At 38.2% G+C, this 20,278-nt stretch overlaps 1 protein-coding gene across 2 annotated transcripts in view; it reads right to left on the reverse strand.

Moving 5' to 3' along the window:
- Positions 1-1,628: 1,628 nt before the first annotated feature.
- The window catches only part of asb3 (ankyrin repeat and SOCS box containing 3), a 152,517-nt gene continuing 133,867 nt past the window's right edge, over positions 1,629-20,278 (reverse strand). For both annotated transcript variants that reach the window (XM_039738153.1, XM_039738154.1), the window contains exons 9-10: positions 15,185-15,318; positions 1,629-1,924 (exon numbers count right to left, since the gene is read on the reverse strand). In XM_039738153.1, coding sequence (XP_039594087.1) covers positions 1,779-1,924; positions 15,185-15,318 — 280 coding nt within the window. In that variant the 3' untranslated portion in view covers positions 1,629-1,778. The remainder of the gene's footprint in view (positions 1,925-15,184; positions 15,319-20,278) is intronic.

Consider the following 20,278-nt stretch of genomic DNA (forward strand, 5'->3'; position numbering starts at 1 on the left):
CTTTTGTGTCTTGTTTTGATTGAATTGACAATGGTAACAGACAAAAGACACTGTTTCGTTTGAGGGTCAGCTGTTAAGGCCAGAGCTTTTCTGTGTAGAGTAAAGTGTGTCCATTGAGGATTTGATGCAGTCTTTAGACGAGTGCCTGTAGCCCACACATAATGAGTGCCCGGTCAGTGTACATATACAAACAGTTCTTCCGGACAGGTCCAGCTTTGGTTGGTTAGGAGTCTATTATTCTAAATAGTTCACCAGCTGTTGTATTATTTGGGATGAATTTACAAAAAAGCAAATCTTCATCCTCCAGATCACTTAAACATCTATAGTACACGTCAATAGTTTGGACATTGTTGAATATTTCTTTATTTTATTTAGTGCCAGCAGCCATACCACATGCACCTTGATCATCATACCCGAAGCTAAGCATGTTTGGGCATAGCCAGTCCTTGAATAGGAGACCATCTTAGAAAGCTTGGGTTGCTGCTGGAAGAGTTGTTGGTGAAGCCAGCAGGGGGCACTTATCTTGTGGTTTGAAAGTGGATCCCAATGCCCCATTGCAGTGATGGGGACACTGTGCTGTAAAAATGGTGACCATCCTTCAGATGACACGTGAAACTGAAGTCCTGACTATGTGTGGCTTTAAAAAATCTGTTGGCATCCTTCGTAAAGAGTAGGGTGTATCCTGATGACCAGGCTAAATTACCCACCATGGTCTAGTTATTCTGGCCCCTTAATCATCTCCTGTCTCTAACTGGTTATCTATCTCGCCACTTCACCACCTAATAGCTAATGTGTGGTGAGCATACTGGTGTAAAAATGGCAGGCATCATGTAACCCAGGTAGATACTACACATTAGTTGTTGCTGAAGTTGGTTACCACTCACTGAAGTGCTTTGAGCAGTGAGAAAAAAAAAATATACAAAGAATAATTAATTGTCAGTGATTAACATTGAAAATAAAATTTAAGCTATGTGCAATCCTGCATGTTAGTTTTATAAAGCTATATTGTCTTTTCATTAAGGCACAAGGAAGGGACTTTTACAGCTAAGTAACTGAATATTCACCCACCCATGCTAACCTAGAGTAGGGTCATTGAGATACTGGAGCCTATCCCAATCAAGCATTGGGCACAACAATTCCTGTGAACACACATACCCGGGAACAATTTAGCAATGCCAACCCTCCTAACCTGCATGCCTTTGAACTGTGGGAGGAAGCCAAAGTACCCATAGGAAGCCCATTCAGGGGCAGAGAGAATATGCAAACTTCCCGAAAGAAGGACCAGTGACTTAAACCCTGGTCTACATCTTGTGAGGCAGCATCGTTACCACTGCATCACCATGCTGTGAGTAACCAAATATTATTATTTAAATCCTGCAGAGTACAAAGAGACCATCAATGAGAAACTAAATTTACTCAGATCAAATGTATATACCCATGCCAAATATATTTTTTCACCACCACAACATCATCAACAGACACACAAAGGTAATAAAACATGCATGCTTATTCCATTACTGAATGGTTATTAATGAAAAACTGATTTATAAAATAAGTTCAAATTTGTTACTATCAGAGCTAAAAGCAATAACAAAATGGACAGAACCTGGTTTCCTATAAAAGCCATTTATTTAAAAAAAAAAACAAACGAAATGAACAGTAGAAAATGTTCATGACAACATATTTAAATGTTATCTTGGTCACATACCAATTACAAAATATGTCATTATTTAGAACATAAACATTTAGAACTGAAGTGTGTCCACTATTGCTATTGATTACAAAGCATCTGAATAAAGAAGGAAATCGTGAAGACAAGAAGGCAGAGGAAGCTGACGGATATATTTATCTGTGCGCAGACGTTCGCTTTTCAGTAGTACCCGGATTTTCAGCCTGCACAGATGAGCCAAGCTAGGTAAAGAGTCTGTAAGAAAGATAGTTAAATAAACAAATAAATAAAGGTATCTTTTCATGGAAACTAATATCTTTATAAAACAACTTAAAATATAGCTACTTTATGCATTGCATATACAATAAATTTATTAGATTATAAAAATATGTAACTGTCGATAACCATGTGAAGATCTCCCCGGCTGTCATTTTGTACATTCCTGAGTCCAACAAAATTGATAGTGACTCACAGGCTATGCTAAATTTCAAAAAAGTCATGCCAGCAAGTATTCTGGAAACTTTTCTTGGAATTGTTAATAAGGACAGATTGTAATGATTACAATGACTGCTACTCATTAAACAGTCACAAGAGATAACTGGAATAAAAAAATCATTCTCAGATATATAGGAATGGTTGGTACACCCAGTATGCTACTGTACCTACATTGTCTATAACGGTAACAAGAATAAAGTGAAATAATGTAAAATAATCAATTCAAGTCTGAGGTGGGCTGGCGCCCTGCCCGGGGTTTGTTTCCTGCCTTGCGCCCTGTGCTGGCTGGGATTGGCTCCAGCAGACCCCTGTGACCCTGTAGTTAGGATATAGCAGGCTGGATAATGGATGGATGGAATTAATTAAAGTGAATATTATTTTATTTATGTAATTGTTTTCTTTAAGTTTTCTGGTTTCTGTTTATTACTTAGTAATCTACGTTTCTTGTTTTAGTACTTTATCTTGTCTTTTCTTTACCATTTTTTTCTTGAGCCCAAGGGGGCACAACCTCTCTGCCTTCCAGCTGCACATCTAATGGGGTTGCTAACTGGAGGCAGTAGCATTTCCTGCTTGTGATTTTTGGCTATATTTTTGTTTCATTTGTTGTTAATTAAGTGTTATTGGTGTGTTGAACCATTTTTTTTTATTTTATCGATTTTACTAAAATCAAATAACATTCCATACAAATAACTCAAGTTTTACAAAAAAGGTTTGAAACAAATTAACCCAGAACCATTTTTGTTTTGGAATGCTCAGTTGTTTTCTAATTTTAGCCCTTGCTTTCTGGATTGATTTTTGATTTGTGGATTTATTTTTGTTTAAATTGAATTGCACTTCTGATTTGCTGTATTTTTTATTTTGTTGCTTACTTGATTGTGTACTTACTTAAAATATTTAATAGGTTTGTTTTGTTGAGCAAATGGTTTTATGGTTTCCTTCTCCCTTACTTAAAGGTTGTAGGACCTGCATAGACCCATTAAAGGACTCATGCCTGTTTTGGGCCCTGAATTGCAAAATTGCCATTCTCCAGGTCTGGTATTTTTTCAGACAGGGTGTAAAATGGTGGCTGAGGAACTTAGATAATGCTTCATGACCTTACTCACAATTCAGTAGGACCCCCACTTTATTGCATCACAGCAGCTCTAAATCTTCTTGGAGGTTCTGCCATAATTATGCAAGTTGTTCCCTCAGAAACTACTTAAGGTCCATCCACTTTAAAACTAATGGGAACATTATCTAAGAAAAAGTCTTTGCTGGACTAGACATTTCAGTATGACATCTTCTACATCATGGCATAGTTGGAATCCTTTGCAAGCTCATAATTGCACAAGTGTAAATACTGAGAATAGTAAAACAGTGAAAAAAGGGAAAAGCTAACAACCTGAGAGAGCTGCTTTAAATGGCATCCATCCGAAACTAAAGGTAATGTGATCCTCCTCTTTTGTTTAATTATATTAAAATACTATCAGGTCAGCCTTGGGTAGTTATAGGCCAGTGAAGTTAACATGCACCACAGGCTAATTAATGAAGCAAACAATAAAAGGAATTACAGAAAATCATTCATACATGTTTAGTATGTTAACATATAGCATTTAAATTAGCTTTAGATTTTTGCCTATTAATGTTTAGCTTGACTTTCAAAAAACATTTTATTAGAATGTCAGTAAAAGGGTAGGCATTAAAGTTCTGGAGGCAGCAATCAAGGAAGCATTAAGTGTATCAATGTTTAAACACAGAAAATATCATGTTATGGCTAGAGATAGTAATCTAACTAAATAGCCATGTAAAGCTGTTAACGAAGCTACAGTAAATGGGAACAGCAAATATTTTACCCCAGAGTTATTAAAACACCTACAGAAATACCCACAAGCTTCTCATTTTAGCTCTAGAGTTTCAATCCAATTACACTCACTGCCCACCAATACCCATCATAACCCTCATTTTGAAGGGCTCAAATGTATTTGGACAAACTAAGATAATCATGAATATAATGAACATTTTCAATATTTGGTTGAAAATCCTTACCCATAACCTTCTCAAAGTGCTGGTTTCCATCCTACTGATACTTTGCTAGGCCTTACTGCAGCTGACTTCATCTGCTGCTTGTTTGCTGAACTTTCTGCTTTCAGTTTTGTTTTCAGCAAGTGAAATGCATGTCCATTTGGGTTGAGGTCAGTTGATTGGCTTAGTCATTGAAGAATTTTCTACTTCTTTGCCTTAAAAAGCGCTTGGTTTGCTGTCACAGTATATTTTGGCACATTGTTCATCTGGACTATGAAGTGTCATTCAATGAGTTTTGCAGCATTTGTCTGAATCAGAGCAGACAGTAGAACCATGTGCACTTCAGAAATCATCCTGCAACGTTTGTCAGCAGTCATGTCATCAATAAACACCAATGACCCAATTCCATGCCATAACACTGCCCTACCATGTTTCACAGATGATGTGTTATGCTACAGATTATGAGCTTTTCTCTTCTTTTCTTCAAACTCTTCTCTATCCACCATTCTGGTACATACTTCCACACTTGGAATCAACTTCAGACCATCTACCTGCTTAATAGTTAATGAAACAACGTGGGACCTGCTCAAACCTGGAGATGTGAGAGACCATGGGGACACCACATATATAAATGGCGGTCATTCCTTAATGGCTCATGCGAAATTTCTGTTAAACCCTTTGAATTAATATTTAAAGCCTAAACTTCAATCATGTAATTATTTACATCCATCCATCCATTATCCAACCCGCTATATCCAAACTACAGGGTCACGGGGGGTCTGCTGGAGCCAATTGCTTCATTTCAAATTCTTCAAATTTCAAAATTATGAAAATTATGTCACTGTCTAGATACTTATGGACCTAACTGTATGTACATGTAACAGTGGATTACATAATAGGTGTGGGGATTGTTACTGGAGTACACCTTATTAAGATTTCTAAATTTCTGGTAAGATTATCACTGTCCTCAATCAGATATTGTAAGCAAACAATTAAAAAGAGTAATAGGATTCTGATTAAAAAAGCAAATTGCATGGAGTATTATTCAAGAAAGTTTATACTTAAACTGTATAATTAACTTATCAGGGCACATGTAGGGAATAAGTGTCAAGGGAATAAGAACTGGTGCCAACTATTACAACATCTATTCTTCAAAAGCAATGTAGTGAAGGATAGAGGTTTAACACTAGAATTACCAAAGCCTACAAAAAAACTCGTAAATACGGCCCATCTTAAATCCCTTCTCACCTCTCCGTCAGCATCTTTTGTCTTGTAAATGTGCCTGTGGCAGGCGGCCGGGTTCCATGCCTGGCCGGGATGCCCCTGCTACATATGTTCCAGGGGAGCAACCATGGGCAACTCAATATTACCCCCAGGGCGCTTGGTGGCAACTTCCCAGGCCGGCGGTGATGCCTCAACCTCCTGCAGGGCTCCATGGGAGATGGAGTCCTCAACAGACCGGTTGGGAGTTGGGGTGGCCGCCAGGGGGTGCTGTATGGATTCCACAGCCCAGCTGGACAACTCTATAGTCCTGCCGGAGGTGAAATCAGAAGCAGGTGATCAAGCACCTGGAGAACTTCTGGTGGGCTATAAAAAGGGCCGGCAACCACCACTCAGGGCCAGAATTGGGAGGAAGAGGACGAAGTTGCCTGGGAGGAGTGGTGGTGCCAAAGGAAGAGTGTTTGGTCTGTATATTGCCAAAGGAAGAGTGTTTGGTCTGTATATTAAGTGTTTTTGGGACTGTGTTGTGGCTGGAGGGATTATGGGGAAGACAGGTCCATCAGCTGAAGAAAAATAAAAATCTTGTTAGATTTTACACGTGCTTATGTGTCAGTCTGTGCCGGGTCAGATGTTATATAGCGCCTTAATTCACAGTGCCGATCAAGACAAGCAGCCTACTATTACATCCCCCCACCATCGCAGAACAGGCACAAAGTTCTCCCATTTCCAGTCTTGGCAATTAATGACATTGATTTGTGTCATAAAGCACTTTGTTTCTGCTTTTTTATAAATCTGACAATTTTTATCTTAAATATTTTATAGGAGAAAGTTATATATTTCTATTATTTGAAAAAATACTAAACAAACACAAGAGTTCACTTCATCTTGCTGGTCACGTTATTTTCTGTTTGTTCTCATTTCAGTCCACACTACTAGCACGCTTTGTATACAGTGCATCCGGAAAGTATTCACAGTGCATCACTTTTCCATATTTTGTTATGTTACATCTTTATTCCAAAATGGATTAAATTCATTTTTTTCCTCAGAATTCTACACACAACACCCCATAATGAAATGTGAAAAAAATTTACTTGAGGTTTTTGCAAATTTATTAAAAATAAAAAAATTGAGAAAGCATATGTACATAAGTATTCACAGCCTTTGCCATGAAGCTCAAAATTGAGCTCAGGTGCATCCTGATTCCCCTGATCATCCTTGAGATGTTTCTGCAGCTTAATTGGAGTCCACCTGTGGTAAATTCAGTTGATTGGACATGATTTGGAAAGGCACACACCTGTCTATATAAGGTCCCACAGTTGATAGTTCATGTCAGAACACAAACCAAGCATGAAGACAAAGTAATTGTCTGTGGACCTCCGAGGCAGGATTGTCTCGAGGCACAAATCTGGGGAAGGTTACAGAACAATTTCTGTTGCTTTGAAGGTCCCAATGAGCACAGTGGCCTCCATCATCCGTAAGTGGAAGAAGTTCAAAACCACCAGGACTCTTCCTAGAGCTGGCCGGCCATCTAAACTGAGCGATCGGGGGAGAAGGGCCTTGGTCAGGGAGGTGACCAAGAACCTGATGGTCACAATGTCAGAGCTCCAGAGGTCCTCTGTGGAGAGAGGAGAACCTTCCAGAAGGACAACCATCTCTCCAGCAATCCACCAATCAGGCCTGTATGGTAGAGTGGCCAGACAGAAGCCACTCCTTAGTAAAAGGCACATGGCAGCCCGACTGGAGTTTGCCAAAACGCACCTGAAGGACTCTCAGACCATGAGAAACAAACTTCTCTGGTCTGATGAAACAAAGATTGAACTCTTTGGTGTGAATGCTAGGCGTCATGTTTGGAGGAAACCAGGCACCGCTCATCACCAGGCCAATACCATCCCTACAGTGAAGCATGGTGGTGGCAGCATCATGTTGTGGAGATGTTTTTCAGCGACAGGAACTGGGAGACTAGTCAGGATAAAGGGAAAGATGATTGCAGCAATGTACAGAGACATCCTGGATGAAAATCTGCTCCAGAGCGCTATTGACCTCAGACTGGGGCGACGGTTCATCTTTCAGCAGGACAATGACCCTAAGCACACAGCCAAGATATCAAAGGAGTGGCTTCAGGACAACTCTGTGAATGTCCTTGAGTGGCTCAGCCAGAGCCCAGACTTGAATCCGATTGAACACCTCTGGAGAGATCTTAAAATGGCTGTGCACCGACGCTTCCCATCCAACTTGATGGAGCTTGAGAGGTGCTGCAAAGAGGAATGGGCGAAACTGGCCAAGGATAGGTGTGCCAAGCTTGTGGCATCACATTCAAAAAGACTTGAGGCTGTTATTGCTGCCAAAGGTGCATCGATAAAGTATTGAGGAAAGGCTGTGAATACTTATGTACATGTGATTTCTCAGTGTTTTTTTTTATTTTTAATAAATTTGCAAAAACTTCAAGTAAACTTTTTTCACGTTGTCATTATGGGGTGTTGTGTATAGAATTCTGAGAAAAAAAAATGAAATTAATCTATGTTGGAATAAGGCTGTAATATAACAAAATGTGGAAAAACTGATGTTCTGTGAATTCTTTCCGGATGCACTGTAGTTGTATACAATGTGTTGAACTTATTTTCACTTATTTTCTTTTGCACAATAATAATAAGCAGCTAAACAAAAGGCAGTTTTTGAAACTATATATTTTACTTAACCATTTTAAGTAAGATTAAAATTTTAAATTAAAAGTTTATCCTTATGTGTGTGATTAGTTTGATTCTATTTTACTATCATTTGGGCAAAACATGATTCTTTTAAAAATGTATAAATAAAAAGTAATAAAATAATAATGATAAATTCTTTAATATGTGAAAAAGTAAAAACCAATAACTATCAATAATTACACATACAGACCTACAATTTATTTTTAATTTAAATCTGCAAAAGAAATCAATTTATTGCAATTGGTGTGTATACTATGATATAAAATGGTTTTCTCAAATGCAAGTCTACAATATTAGATGAAGGTTTAGTCAACCTGTGGAAGAAAAGAGGCTTCTTTAGTAATGACAACATAATGAGAGCTTCATCAAGGTCTTACCGAATAAGGTCCGCCATGCTCTCGACCCTCTGCAGTTCGTATACCAGGAGAATGTGGTAGCAGAAGACGGTCCGAAAGAACCGAAAACTAAAGCTGCACAAAAGCTAAGATCAGCAAGCCCTAGTTCAAGATATGGTCTTTCAGAGACAGACCTGGATCAGATGGGTGAAAGTACAGACTCCTTGGGACCACGGTCCGCTACATCATCGTCGGCTGAGAGCGAAAAGGGGAGCGAATGTACGATCATGAGTGAAGCAGGCCTTGATAGCTCACCGATTGAAGAAGATCACCTGAAACTGGAAAAGGCCTTGCAGTCCGCAGTTTCAATTACTCCACACGAGCGGGAAACAGCGGGGACACCGGCTACAACAGAGCCTGCCGCTTCACCTACGGTGCAAGAAAGCATAATTGAAATGTCTGAACTGAAGGTGATGTTCGCTGAGCTCATGTAAGAGATAAAGAAAAACGAGAAGGCAAATGAGAAGGCAAGGGTAAAGGCAAATGAAGAACTGCGACAGGAGCTGTAACAGGCAAATGAAAGGCTGCGACAGATGCGGCAGCAGGATAATAAAGTCTTTAAAGATATGCTGGGTAAAACTGAAGAGCACATTCAGGAAAACTCAGTTAAACTGAGCACGCTTGCTGATCATCTGGGGGATTTCAAGGAGACATTCACGACTTGGATTGAAACAGCTGAAAATTTAACTGCCAGTGCCGAAGAAAAAGCAGTAAATGTCAGCTCCGAATGCAAAAAACTCGGAAACAGACTGGTTGCTTTGGAAGATGGAAGCAGAAGGAATAATGTCAGAATTTAAGGTCTGCCCGAGAATCGAGAAAGTCCAAACCCTGTGAAATTCGCAGCTGAACTTCTTTCTAAAATAATTGGGGAGGACTTTAAAGCAGATTCTGAGATAGCAGAAGCTTATCGTGTACACGGACCAAATACCGTTAGACCTAGCTCTTTTATTATTCGCTTTGAAAGATTATCATTTAAGCTAGAGGTGATGTCACTCCTCAGACACAAGCAAGAGATTATATATGAAAATAACCACATTCGTATCTTCCCTGACTTCTCTCCAGCAACAGCTACTAAACGCGCAGCCTTCTACAACATTAAACAGCGGTTACGGCAAGCCAACGTCAAATACAGCCTCTTGTATCCGGCCAAACTGAAAGTGGAATTGCAGGGTCAATTCTATGTCTTCGCTAGCAAGGAAGAAGCAGAAAAGGAATTAAGAAAGCTGATCCCGGGACTATTCTGATACATAATAGTGAGTCATGGCCGTTAATGATAAGGCAAGGATTAATAACCTACTGTCTGATCTAATGGTTTAAAACACTGGTTTTTATCATTATATATTCTCATTTTCCACTCATTATTACTCGGGCGCTGTTTATGTTTTATTGTGCTTAATTATTTTTTCTTTTTTTTTTTTAATTATCTAATTATTTTCTCTACCCTAAACGAGACTGTTCAACATCATACCCTTGGTTTATTGTTATTGCTATTATTGCATTAAGACTTATTATGCTTATTCTGGACCACTTTCTAACACCATTCCCCAGGTTTATTATCCGGGTGTATTATCTTAATACACTAAGATTGCTGAAGATTATATATATTCTAAGTGCACAGTTTTTAGACTATATTGGTAATAGATATCTCTATTTTTTAATCCTAAAACGCCGCTGCGTGGGGCTTGTTTTGCTTTGGACATGCTCTGTCTCTGGGTATGTCAGAGGACCGGGACTGTGTGAAGTGGGTTTTAGCCTCACGTGGAGAGGCAAAAGGAGGTGGGGGTTAGGGGGAGAGAAAGAGAGCAGGCTTGATCTATACCTAATCTATCCTTTAATCTTTATAATTATAACTACAACGTAATAATAAGCTGCATGGCAATAACTCTTGAGGAAATAGGAAATTAAGGCCGAAGCTGTATCACTTCCAGTTAAGACTATAAAATGACATCAAAAACTCAGAATCAATGTCTCCATGATGGGACAGTTAACTTCGTGAGCTGGAATGTTAAAGGCCTGAATCACAATTAAAGAGAAAGAAAGTACTCTCTCACCTAACAGGTCTAAATGCTAAAATAGTATTTTTACAGGAGACCCACTTACTAAGCAAGGATCAGTTCCGGCTGCAAAAAGACTGGACTGGCCAAATGTTCCATTCTAGTTTTACAAAGAAAACTAGAGGTGTGGGAATTCTCATACATAGAACAGTACCATTTGTAGCATCAGATGTAGTATTGGATCCTGAAGGGAGATATGTAATGGTCATGGGAGACTTATCTAACTGTAAAATGATTTTGATAAATGTTTATGCACCTAATGTTGATGATAAGGAATTTATACAAAATTTATTTGCATCCATTCCCAATCTGAACACTCATAAAATTATAATGGCTGGGGACTTTAATTGTGTTTTAAATCCACTTTAGATAGGACTTCTTCCACAGGGGGAACGGCATCTAACACTGCAAAGATAATTACAAAGTTTATAACTGATCACAACTTATCAGACCCTGGAGGTTTTAAACCCAAATTCAAGAACATATTCTTTCTACTCACCAGTACATCATTGCTACTCAAGGATTGATTATTTCTTTATAGATAATAACTTCTTGCCTATGATTAAATCTTGCAAATACGATGCTATTGTTATTTCTGACCATGCACCTCTGATCTTGGAGCTAAAATTACTAAGCCCACACACTCACCCGCAGATGGCGTCTCAACCGCTTCTATTAGCAGACGAGAATTGTACAGAATTTATATCCAAACAAATCAAATTCTTTCTAGAGACAAATACATCCTCAGAGATTTCTGCAGGAATACTCTGGGAAACTCTTAAGGCCTTCTTAAGAGGACAGATTATCTCATATCTTTCCCACAGAAATAAATTAAAAACCAAGAAAGTAGCAGAGATAAAAAGCGAAATTACTAGAATAGATGAAGAACATGCCAGACTACCAAGCGAGACTCTACATAGAAAAGGCAGGCTCTACATTCAGAATTAAACCTCTTGACAACTAAAGAAACTGAACAACTAATTTATAAATCCAGACATCATTACTATGAACATGGAGAGAAAGCTAATAAGCTTTTAGCTCAACAAATTCACAAGCAAGAAGTGCGCAACGCAATCTCAGTAATCACCACCGAACGGAGATAAAATCATCAACCACAAAAATATAATGCACACTTTCAGAGACTACTATAAATCCCTATATACTACTGAGTTTAAAGAAGACAATACACAATCTAATGCATTTCTGGATACATTACAGATACCACAAATAGACACTTTTGTGGAGGAACTTGATAAACCTCTGGCGTTATCAGAATTACTAGATGCTATAAAGTCACTTCAAGGCGGGAAAGCAGCAGACCCTGATGGCTACCCTGCAGAATTTAACAAGAAATTCTCCTCTCAGCTAGCACCCCTCCTATTAGCAACATTTACAGAAGACAGAGACAACCAAAATCTTCCTCAAACTTTTCCAAGCACTAATCACTGTTTTCCAAAACAAAATAAGGACTTATTACAATGTGCATCATACAGACCAATTTCACTTCTGAATAATGACGTTAAAATACTCTCTAAAATCATAGCTAGAAGGATGGAGAAAGTGCTCCCCTCGGTAATATCACAAGACCAAACTGGATTTATTAGGGGCCGACACTTATCTTCAAATCTTCACCTGTTTAATGTAATATACTCACCAACTAAATCAAACACCCCAGAAATATTATTATCATTGGATGCAAAAAGCATTTGACATGATTGAATGGAAATACCTTTTTACTACATTGGAGAAGTTTGGGTTTGGCCCAACATTTGTGCATGGATTAAATTACTGTATACTAACCCAGAAGCTTCAGTTTGCATCAACAACATTTGCTCAGACTACTTTAAACTAGAACGTGGTACTAGACAAGGATGCCCCTTGTCACGCTACTGTTTGCAATTGCCATTGAACCACTGGCAATACATTGTCGAAATACTGATCAGATAAAGGGGATTATCAGAGAAGGACTGGAACAGAAAATTTCATTATATGCGGATGATATGGTACTGTCTTAACAGCACTCACAGAATTTCAAAAGATCTTTGGTCTCAGAATTAATCTTGATAAAAGTGTACTCTTTCCAATGAATTCTCAAGCATATAATATTAGATTAGACACCCTACCTTTTATCATTGCAGAACAGTTTAAATACCTAGGGTAAACATCACAAGTAAACATAAAGCTCTTTATCAACAAAATTTCGCCATCTGCATGGAAAAAATTAAACAAGACTTGCATAGATGGTCAACCCTTCATCTCACACTAGCTGGAAGAATTAACACTGTTAAGATGAATATTCTTCCTAAGCTTTTTTTTATTTCAAAACATTCCAATATACATTAATAAATCATTCTTTAAGCAATTAGATTCAACAATAACCTCATTTATTTGGAACTCAAAACATCCACGCATCAAAGAGCGACCCTACAAAGACAAAAGGCAGAAAGCGGCATGGCTCTACCTAACTTCCAGTTTTATTACTGGGCAGCAAATATACAGGCGATAAAAACCTGGACACAAATAGAAGAACATACACAGGCTTGGACCGCAATAGAAGTAAAATCCTGCAGTACTTCTTTATATTCCCTGCTCTGTGCTTCAATAAACACAAGTTATTGGCAATATACTAATAACCCAATTGTGCTTCACTCACTTAGAATATGGAACCAATGTAGAAAGCATTTTAAGACGGAGAAGCTTCTATCTGTGGCACCTCTGCAAGAGAACCACCTCTTTCAACCTTCACAAACATATGCAGTTTTTAATATCTGGAAAAATTTGGAATTAACTTGCTTAGAGATCTTTATATAGACAACGTCTTTGCATCCTATGAACAATTACATTCCAAATTTAACATTCCAGCTACACATTTCTTTCACTATCTTCAAATCAGGAACTTTGTTAAACAGAACCTTCCAGATTTTCCTCATCTTGCACCCTCATCCATGCTGGAAAAATATTGCTCAATCTCAAGGACTCAGACACCATCTCTGCAATATATAAAATCATTTTACAGTCCTTCCTTTCAAAGATCCAAGAGCACACTGGGAAAAATATCTCTCAATTAATATATCAGAAAAGGAGTGGAAAGTAGCAATGCAGAGAATTCACTCGATATGCGCAAAGCATACAATTATATATATCGAGCACATCTGTCTCGTCTAAAAGTCTCCAAAATGTTTCCAGGGCATGATCCAACCTGCGAACGCTGCAACCAAGTCCCAGCCTCACTGTGTCACATGTTCTGGGCCTGCACCAAATTAACATTATTCTGGACCAAAATTTTTAATTAACTTTCAGACAGCCTTGGTCTCACAATCCCTCCTAACCAATTAACAGCTTTGTCTGAGGTTCTTCCAGATGGGCTTAAAGTGGCAAAAGACTAACAAATTGTGATTGCATTCACTATACTTTTGGCACGCAGACTTATTCTGCTAAACTGGAAGAACACAAACTCTTCTCTTTTAAGTCAGCGGGAAACCGATGTGTTATACTATTTGAAATTGGAAAAAATCAAATGCTCAGTTAGAGGATCCGTAGAGGGTTTTTTCAAAACATGGTAGGATCTAATCAGTAATATTTTAAAATAAGCTCTTAAAGCATAGAGGAAACAATTATTTCCGTATTTCTCGGTCTTCTGTATCCATCTCTATTGGCTTATCAAATTTATTAATTTAGGTATGTTTACAAGCCTTAAATTTCACGCCGTTTGCCTTGCTCTCTCTCTTAGGGGTGGGGATCGATTTGTTCTTAACTCAATTTTACTTTTTGTAAAAAATTGATTGATTTGTTTGAATTGCAATACAATTAATAAAACTTCAAAAAAAAACAAAAAACAAGAGGTGACTGTGTGCAGAGAGTGCAGACCTATAAATACCTGGGAGTGCAGCTGGATGATAAATTGGACTGGACTGCCAATACTGATGCTCTGTGAAAGAGAGGACAGAGCCGACTATACATCCTTAGAAGGCTGGTGTCCTTCAACATCTGCAATAAGATGCTGCAGATGTTCTACAAGACAGTTGTGGTGAGCACCCTCTTCTATGCGGTGGTGTGCTGGGGAGGCAGCATAAAGAAGAGGGATGCCTCACGCCTGGACAAACTGGTGAGGAAGGCAGGCTCTATTGTAGGCACAAAGCTGGACAGTTTGACATCCGTGGTAGAGCGACACGCGCTGAGCAGGCTCCTGTCAATCATGGAGAATCCATTGCATCCACTGAACAGTATCATCTCCAGACAGAGGTGTAGCTTCAGCGACAGACTGCTGTCACTGTCCTACTCCACTGACAGACTGAGGAGATCGTTCCTCCCCCACACTATGCGACTCTTCAATTCCACCTGGGGGGGTAAACGTTAACATTGTACAATAATATTATCTGTTATACCTGCCTTTTTTAACTTGCACTGCATTTTTAAAACTATTTAATTAATATTGTTTTTATCAGTACGCTGCTGCTGTAGTATGTGAATTTGCCCTTGGGGATTAATAAAGCATCTATCTATCTATGATGGCTTCATTTTTACATGTAACAATTCACCATTTCTCAGCCGATTGTTCTGTACTATTACTTTATTAAATTGTGATTTTCAGCTTTCAGTTATTGTATAAAACCACAGGCAAAAAACAATGAAAAATTAACATACCATAATATTTATCTTGAACCCATGTAGAACTTTCTGCTCGATAGCTCAAGCTATTTTTTACAGCTGTTGGAAGTCTTTTCCAATCTGTAAACCCCAGAATAAAATTAAGAACCTCATAACTTACAGACTGAATCCTGCAAATGAAAAGAAACAAAGAGATCTGTTTTAGATGAAAGGCAATGAAATACATTCATTATGTGTAAAAAAATATATTTGAATTTAGATCAATACAACAAGTGCATTTATGTAAAAGAAATGTAACAGTTATTTTGAAAATTATGAACAAACTGATGTGACATGCTGTATTTAATGTTACTACTGTATATGTAAATCTTTACATTACACCCAGGCCCCTTTATCCAAAACAATTAATCCTTGAAAACAGCTCATACTATGAGTGTTCCTACAGTAAGTCAAATATTTTTATTTCATGGGAAAAATCTAACAAACACTCAGCTCAGAACAGACCCATCCTAAAATGATAAAAAAAACTCTAAACAACATAATTACAGTGCTGCTTTACAAAAAAACTTATCATGAAAGATATTCTGGAAATTATATGTATAGAAACCATGTTAAATAATACAAAAATCAGGTCAAGTGCTTTATGAAAGATGATAAAGGCTTGGCACAGTTTCCATTTGTATTTTGAAAATTACCTAACAGTACAGTACTTCAAAATAATAAAATCATAAACACCATACACCACATATTTAATCAACAAGTCATACAAGTAATCAACCCACTGAACTTGTTGAAGAAGGTAATGCAGCATTTCACTTATAGTTGGCAGTGGGGTGCTGCCTGGTGGTCTCCTTTGCGACAATTGCCTTTCCCAGAATAATATAAACATATGCACCATGCTGAACCGTTACTGTAACTACTGCCTTATAAGAAAACACAAACAAAGAAGAGGCCTTGCTAACATGGTCCTCACTGATGCACAGCTAAAGGCTGCATGTGTGATGCCACAAATGGCACGTCTACATTAACATGTGCTTTGCACATTTTTCAAAATTGCAAACTAAAAAATTCTGTACATCTCAGTGTGAATGTTTGCATAGTGGGACTTGGATATACAGTAGACGCGGCCTCAGTCATTTGCGGATTTTTCCTTAAAACCTAACTAATAATTGTTAGCGGAAACCGCAAATATCCTCCGCAATTTTTATGGCTTTTTTCGTGGCAATACTGTACTGTAGAGAGAACAGGAAGCAACAGTAGAGAAAACCGTGACTTGGGATGGTGAAAGTAGCCAATAGAATTTGAAACTGCAACTCCCAGCAGTCCCTGCAGTGGCTCTGATTGGTCTTCTGCTGAGGGTGCTGGGGCTGTTGAAGTCAAAGGATGTCAGCATGGCTTTTAAGAAGGGGGCCGGTGACCAAAAGCAAAAAAAGTTTTTGTAATTTGTGTTTCAAGTTCCTGTTTGTCTGCCTTCTGTTGGTTTACCTGTACTTATTCATTTTGTCCTGGATCATTTTGTGCATCTGGATTGTCTGCCGTCTGCCTGTGTACATGAAGACTGTAAGTGGTTCATGGCCATCTGGCAAAGAAATAAGTGCTCCTGAACCCGTCCACCCGTCTTCACCATTTCAGGAACTACCGGTAGGACTATCTGTACATTCCTATTCAACGTGTGGATCTCTGAACTATCTATTTTCATCATTAAATTTCATCCGTTGCCATTTTTCATGAACTTTTCATGATTTAGTGTGTGTGTTTTGTTTGTGCTTTGTTGTATTTAATGTGTAATCGCAGTAAGGGGAACAGGGGTGGCATCGTTTTATTTCATTACATTCTTTATTTGCTGTTTGATTAACGGTTTGCTTTGTTTTTGTCTCTGTTTGTGAGTGTGCGCGGGTCGGGTCAAGACTGGGTGCGCCCCTGGAATATCCACCATAAAAATAAATAAATCACCGTCTACTCGATTGCGGTTTCTCGCGTGATGCAACAGTACCTGTCCTTTTTGGCTGATTGCTTTGTTTCTCTTTCCTCCTGTTGGGGGCTGTGCTCCCCTATGGAGTTTGTCTATTCTTTATTTTTATTTGATAACTAACTGCATACTGAGCTCCTTTTACTTCTGAAAGAGACATGTTTGTTTGAAGTGTTTGAATGAAGTTCCTGTTTCTACAGTCTCCTGTGTTTCTGTGCAATTCTGTGACCCAAGCGTGACACCCTGCAGCCTGACTGTCTCTGGGATTGAGCTGCTGCACTAAGACTAAGCATCAGTACTTACCTCTGTGTGATTGCGTGCAGCCAGTTCAAGCGCAGTTGGCTCAGTGATTTACTGAGTTTCGGCCATGCCGTCAGTTGCACTTTGTACATATTGTTCCAGTAGTTTTTTTAATAGTTTATACAGTCCATTAGCAGTGTGTAAAATGATTAGTGTTGCAGTAATTGTGATGGTCTTTGCATGAAAAAAAATGTGTTCCATTAAAATTTCACTTTTTCTTTGTTAATTGTGACGTTTACTTTAAGAGCAGCAAAAAAGTATTTGGTGTCCAGAGAGGAATTAACCCCCAAGTTTGTGGCAGTTTGAGGGTTAAAGCCCCAAGATGCCGCCGAAGTGAGCTGCACCGTCTAAGGCTTCTGGCAATGAAAACGCGCTTGCATGAATTATAGTATATATAGTGGTAACATCAGTATTTTACATTCTAGCACTGTGGGGGACATAGTGGTACACGGTATAGTATACAGGTTTACCTTTACATTCTTTATTTTTATTTTTATTTATTTATTATTTTATTTATTTATTTTTTGTATAGCCCAAAATCTCACAGGAAGTGCCAAAATGGGCTTTAACAGGCCCTGCCTTTTGACAGCCCCCCAGCCTTGACTCTCTGAGAAGACAAGGAAAAACTCCCAATAAAACCTTGTAGGAAAATGGAAGAAACCTCGGAAAGGCAGTTCAAAGAGAGACCCCTTTCCAGGTAGGTTGGGTGTGCAGTGGGTGTCAAAAGTAGGGGGTCAATACAATACAATATACAGAACAGAACAATTCCTTAAGACAGCATAATAATAAAAATTTTAGAAGTACGGTTTAACAGTAGATGGTATGACATAATTAGGTTTGGATATTTTAAGAGTCCTGGAGACCTCATCCATCTAGCTGCCTCCCCATTTGGCCATGCCACGGCTGAAACGTTGCTCCGATGAAAGGACCCCTCTTTCCCATAATTCCTGTGATCCTCCATTAGGAATGACTTTACCATAGGCAGGCAAACAACATTATTTTTAGGTAATGTATTAAGCTGAGTTTGAAATTAAAGTGTTTTGGGGGCATATTTAGGGTTTAAACTATGAAAATAGGCATTTTTTAACCACATCCAAAATTTGCGGTTTTTCACAATTCACGGGTGCTCTAGGAACGCAACCCCCGCAAATTTTGGGGGATGTACTGTATACATATATACTGAAGTATGGGCCCCAGTATGTTGATTTCCTTGCCAGTATTCTGGGTTTGGGGCTGCTATGAGATTGCCCTACTTCCTCTCCCTCAATACCCCATACTACCAGTCAGAGGTTTTAGAACATGTCAATCTTTTGAGTTTTTCATCAAATTTTATCAGTTGAAATGCAACGAATGGCCTAAAGTGGTAAAAAAGTTAAGTATTAAACTATCAGAGGTTTAAATGTAAAGTTTAGTTTAGCAAAAAAAGAAAAAAGACAAAATCAGAATATTACAAAATGGACCTTCTTCAGTGAACAACATGTTAGTTAAAACCTACAAATGTTCTGCAGCAATTGGAGTAAATTAAGCCTTGCAAGTTGAAGCCAACAATTTGCAAATTCTCCCACCTTATACTGATTACTTAAAAACCCTCTGTCTTAAACCAGAGTTGGAATAGACTGTGTTATTACACACTCTGAAGTACTACTTATTTAGACAATATTCCAGTACTAATGGCAATAAAATGCCAATTAACAAATGAAATGAGACAGATCATTATTACAGTTAGAAGTGTAAGCCTTTCATTTAGAGAAATTGCAAAAAAAATAAAAATAAATTTAAATCAACGTGCCATTCATTATGATGTCTTACAAAATCCAAAGGGAACTGGCAATTGGAAACTGGAAGAAAGTCTCATAAGAAAGAGATCTGACAGACCCAAAGTTACAACCCAGAGGTTTCTGAAAGTTCATCAGCTTAGGTGATAGGCGACTCATATTTATATATTTTATATAATTTAGTGAAAGGTTGATTTGTGACATTTTTGGAAAGAATCACCTGAAAATATTTCCTAGTATGCACTGTTGATCATACTATTTCACCGATTCACTTTCTAACCAGGTTAGTCCACTAATTACATGGTATGGAAGAGCCAGAGCCTACCCCGGCAGCATTTGGTTCAAGTCAGGAAAATGATTTGTTGGGATGCCTGTCCTCTCAGGCACACTTAATCACACTGTGCCGATTTAAAGTCACCAATTAATGTAACAAGCGTACCTTTGGGAAATTCACGAAGAAAGCCCTTAAAGAAATAGGCAGAGTGTAGAAACCCCATACATGGTTTATACAGACATATAGTTGATTCCATTTAAGAGGCACATGGTAACTACAGCTGTAAAAAATTTAATATGGACACTAATTGCCAGAAGGCAGATCAGATTGAAAACAAGGAACTCAAGATGAGATAACCAGAAAAGGTAAGGCACAGAAATGGACAGAGACTACATCAAAATACTAGTAAAAGAAAAATTATACCAAATGTAAAAGTCTTTAAATTGCACAAAAAAAAAAAGCAAAAGTCCTAACGGTAAGATGCTGAGTGCTGTGTGCTGCCGTCTTAAGAAGCATAATTCAATATGTTACCCCCACATGACTGGCAACGGGCATTTTACTATCAACATGGTGACAACTCATGCCTTAACACTGTAAAATAGCATCACCCATAAAAACAAAATGATGATGTGAAAAGTAATGAAATAAATTTAAAACAATATTTCAAATATTCTTAAATAAATAATCAATATGTAATCTTAAACATCATAAAGAATTCTTGATAGAGGCAAGCTAGCCAAAGCACCTTTTTGTTAGTAGATGATGGCAGTGAACCACCACCGATTTAAACTGCACTCTTTTTTTAGTTTTTT

Source organism: Polypterus senegalus, chromosome 16 (genome assembly GCF_016835505.1).
Source record: "Polypterus senegalus isolate Bchr_013 chromosome 16, ASM1683550v1, whole genome shotgun sequence".
NCBI classification, from domain to species: Eukaryota; Metazoa; Chordata; class Cladistia; order Polypteriformes; family Polypteridae; genus Polypterus; species Polypterus senegalus.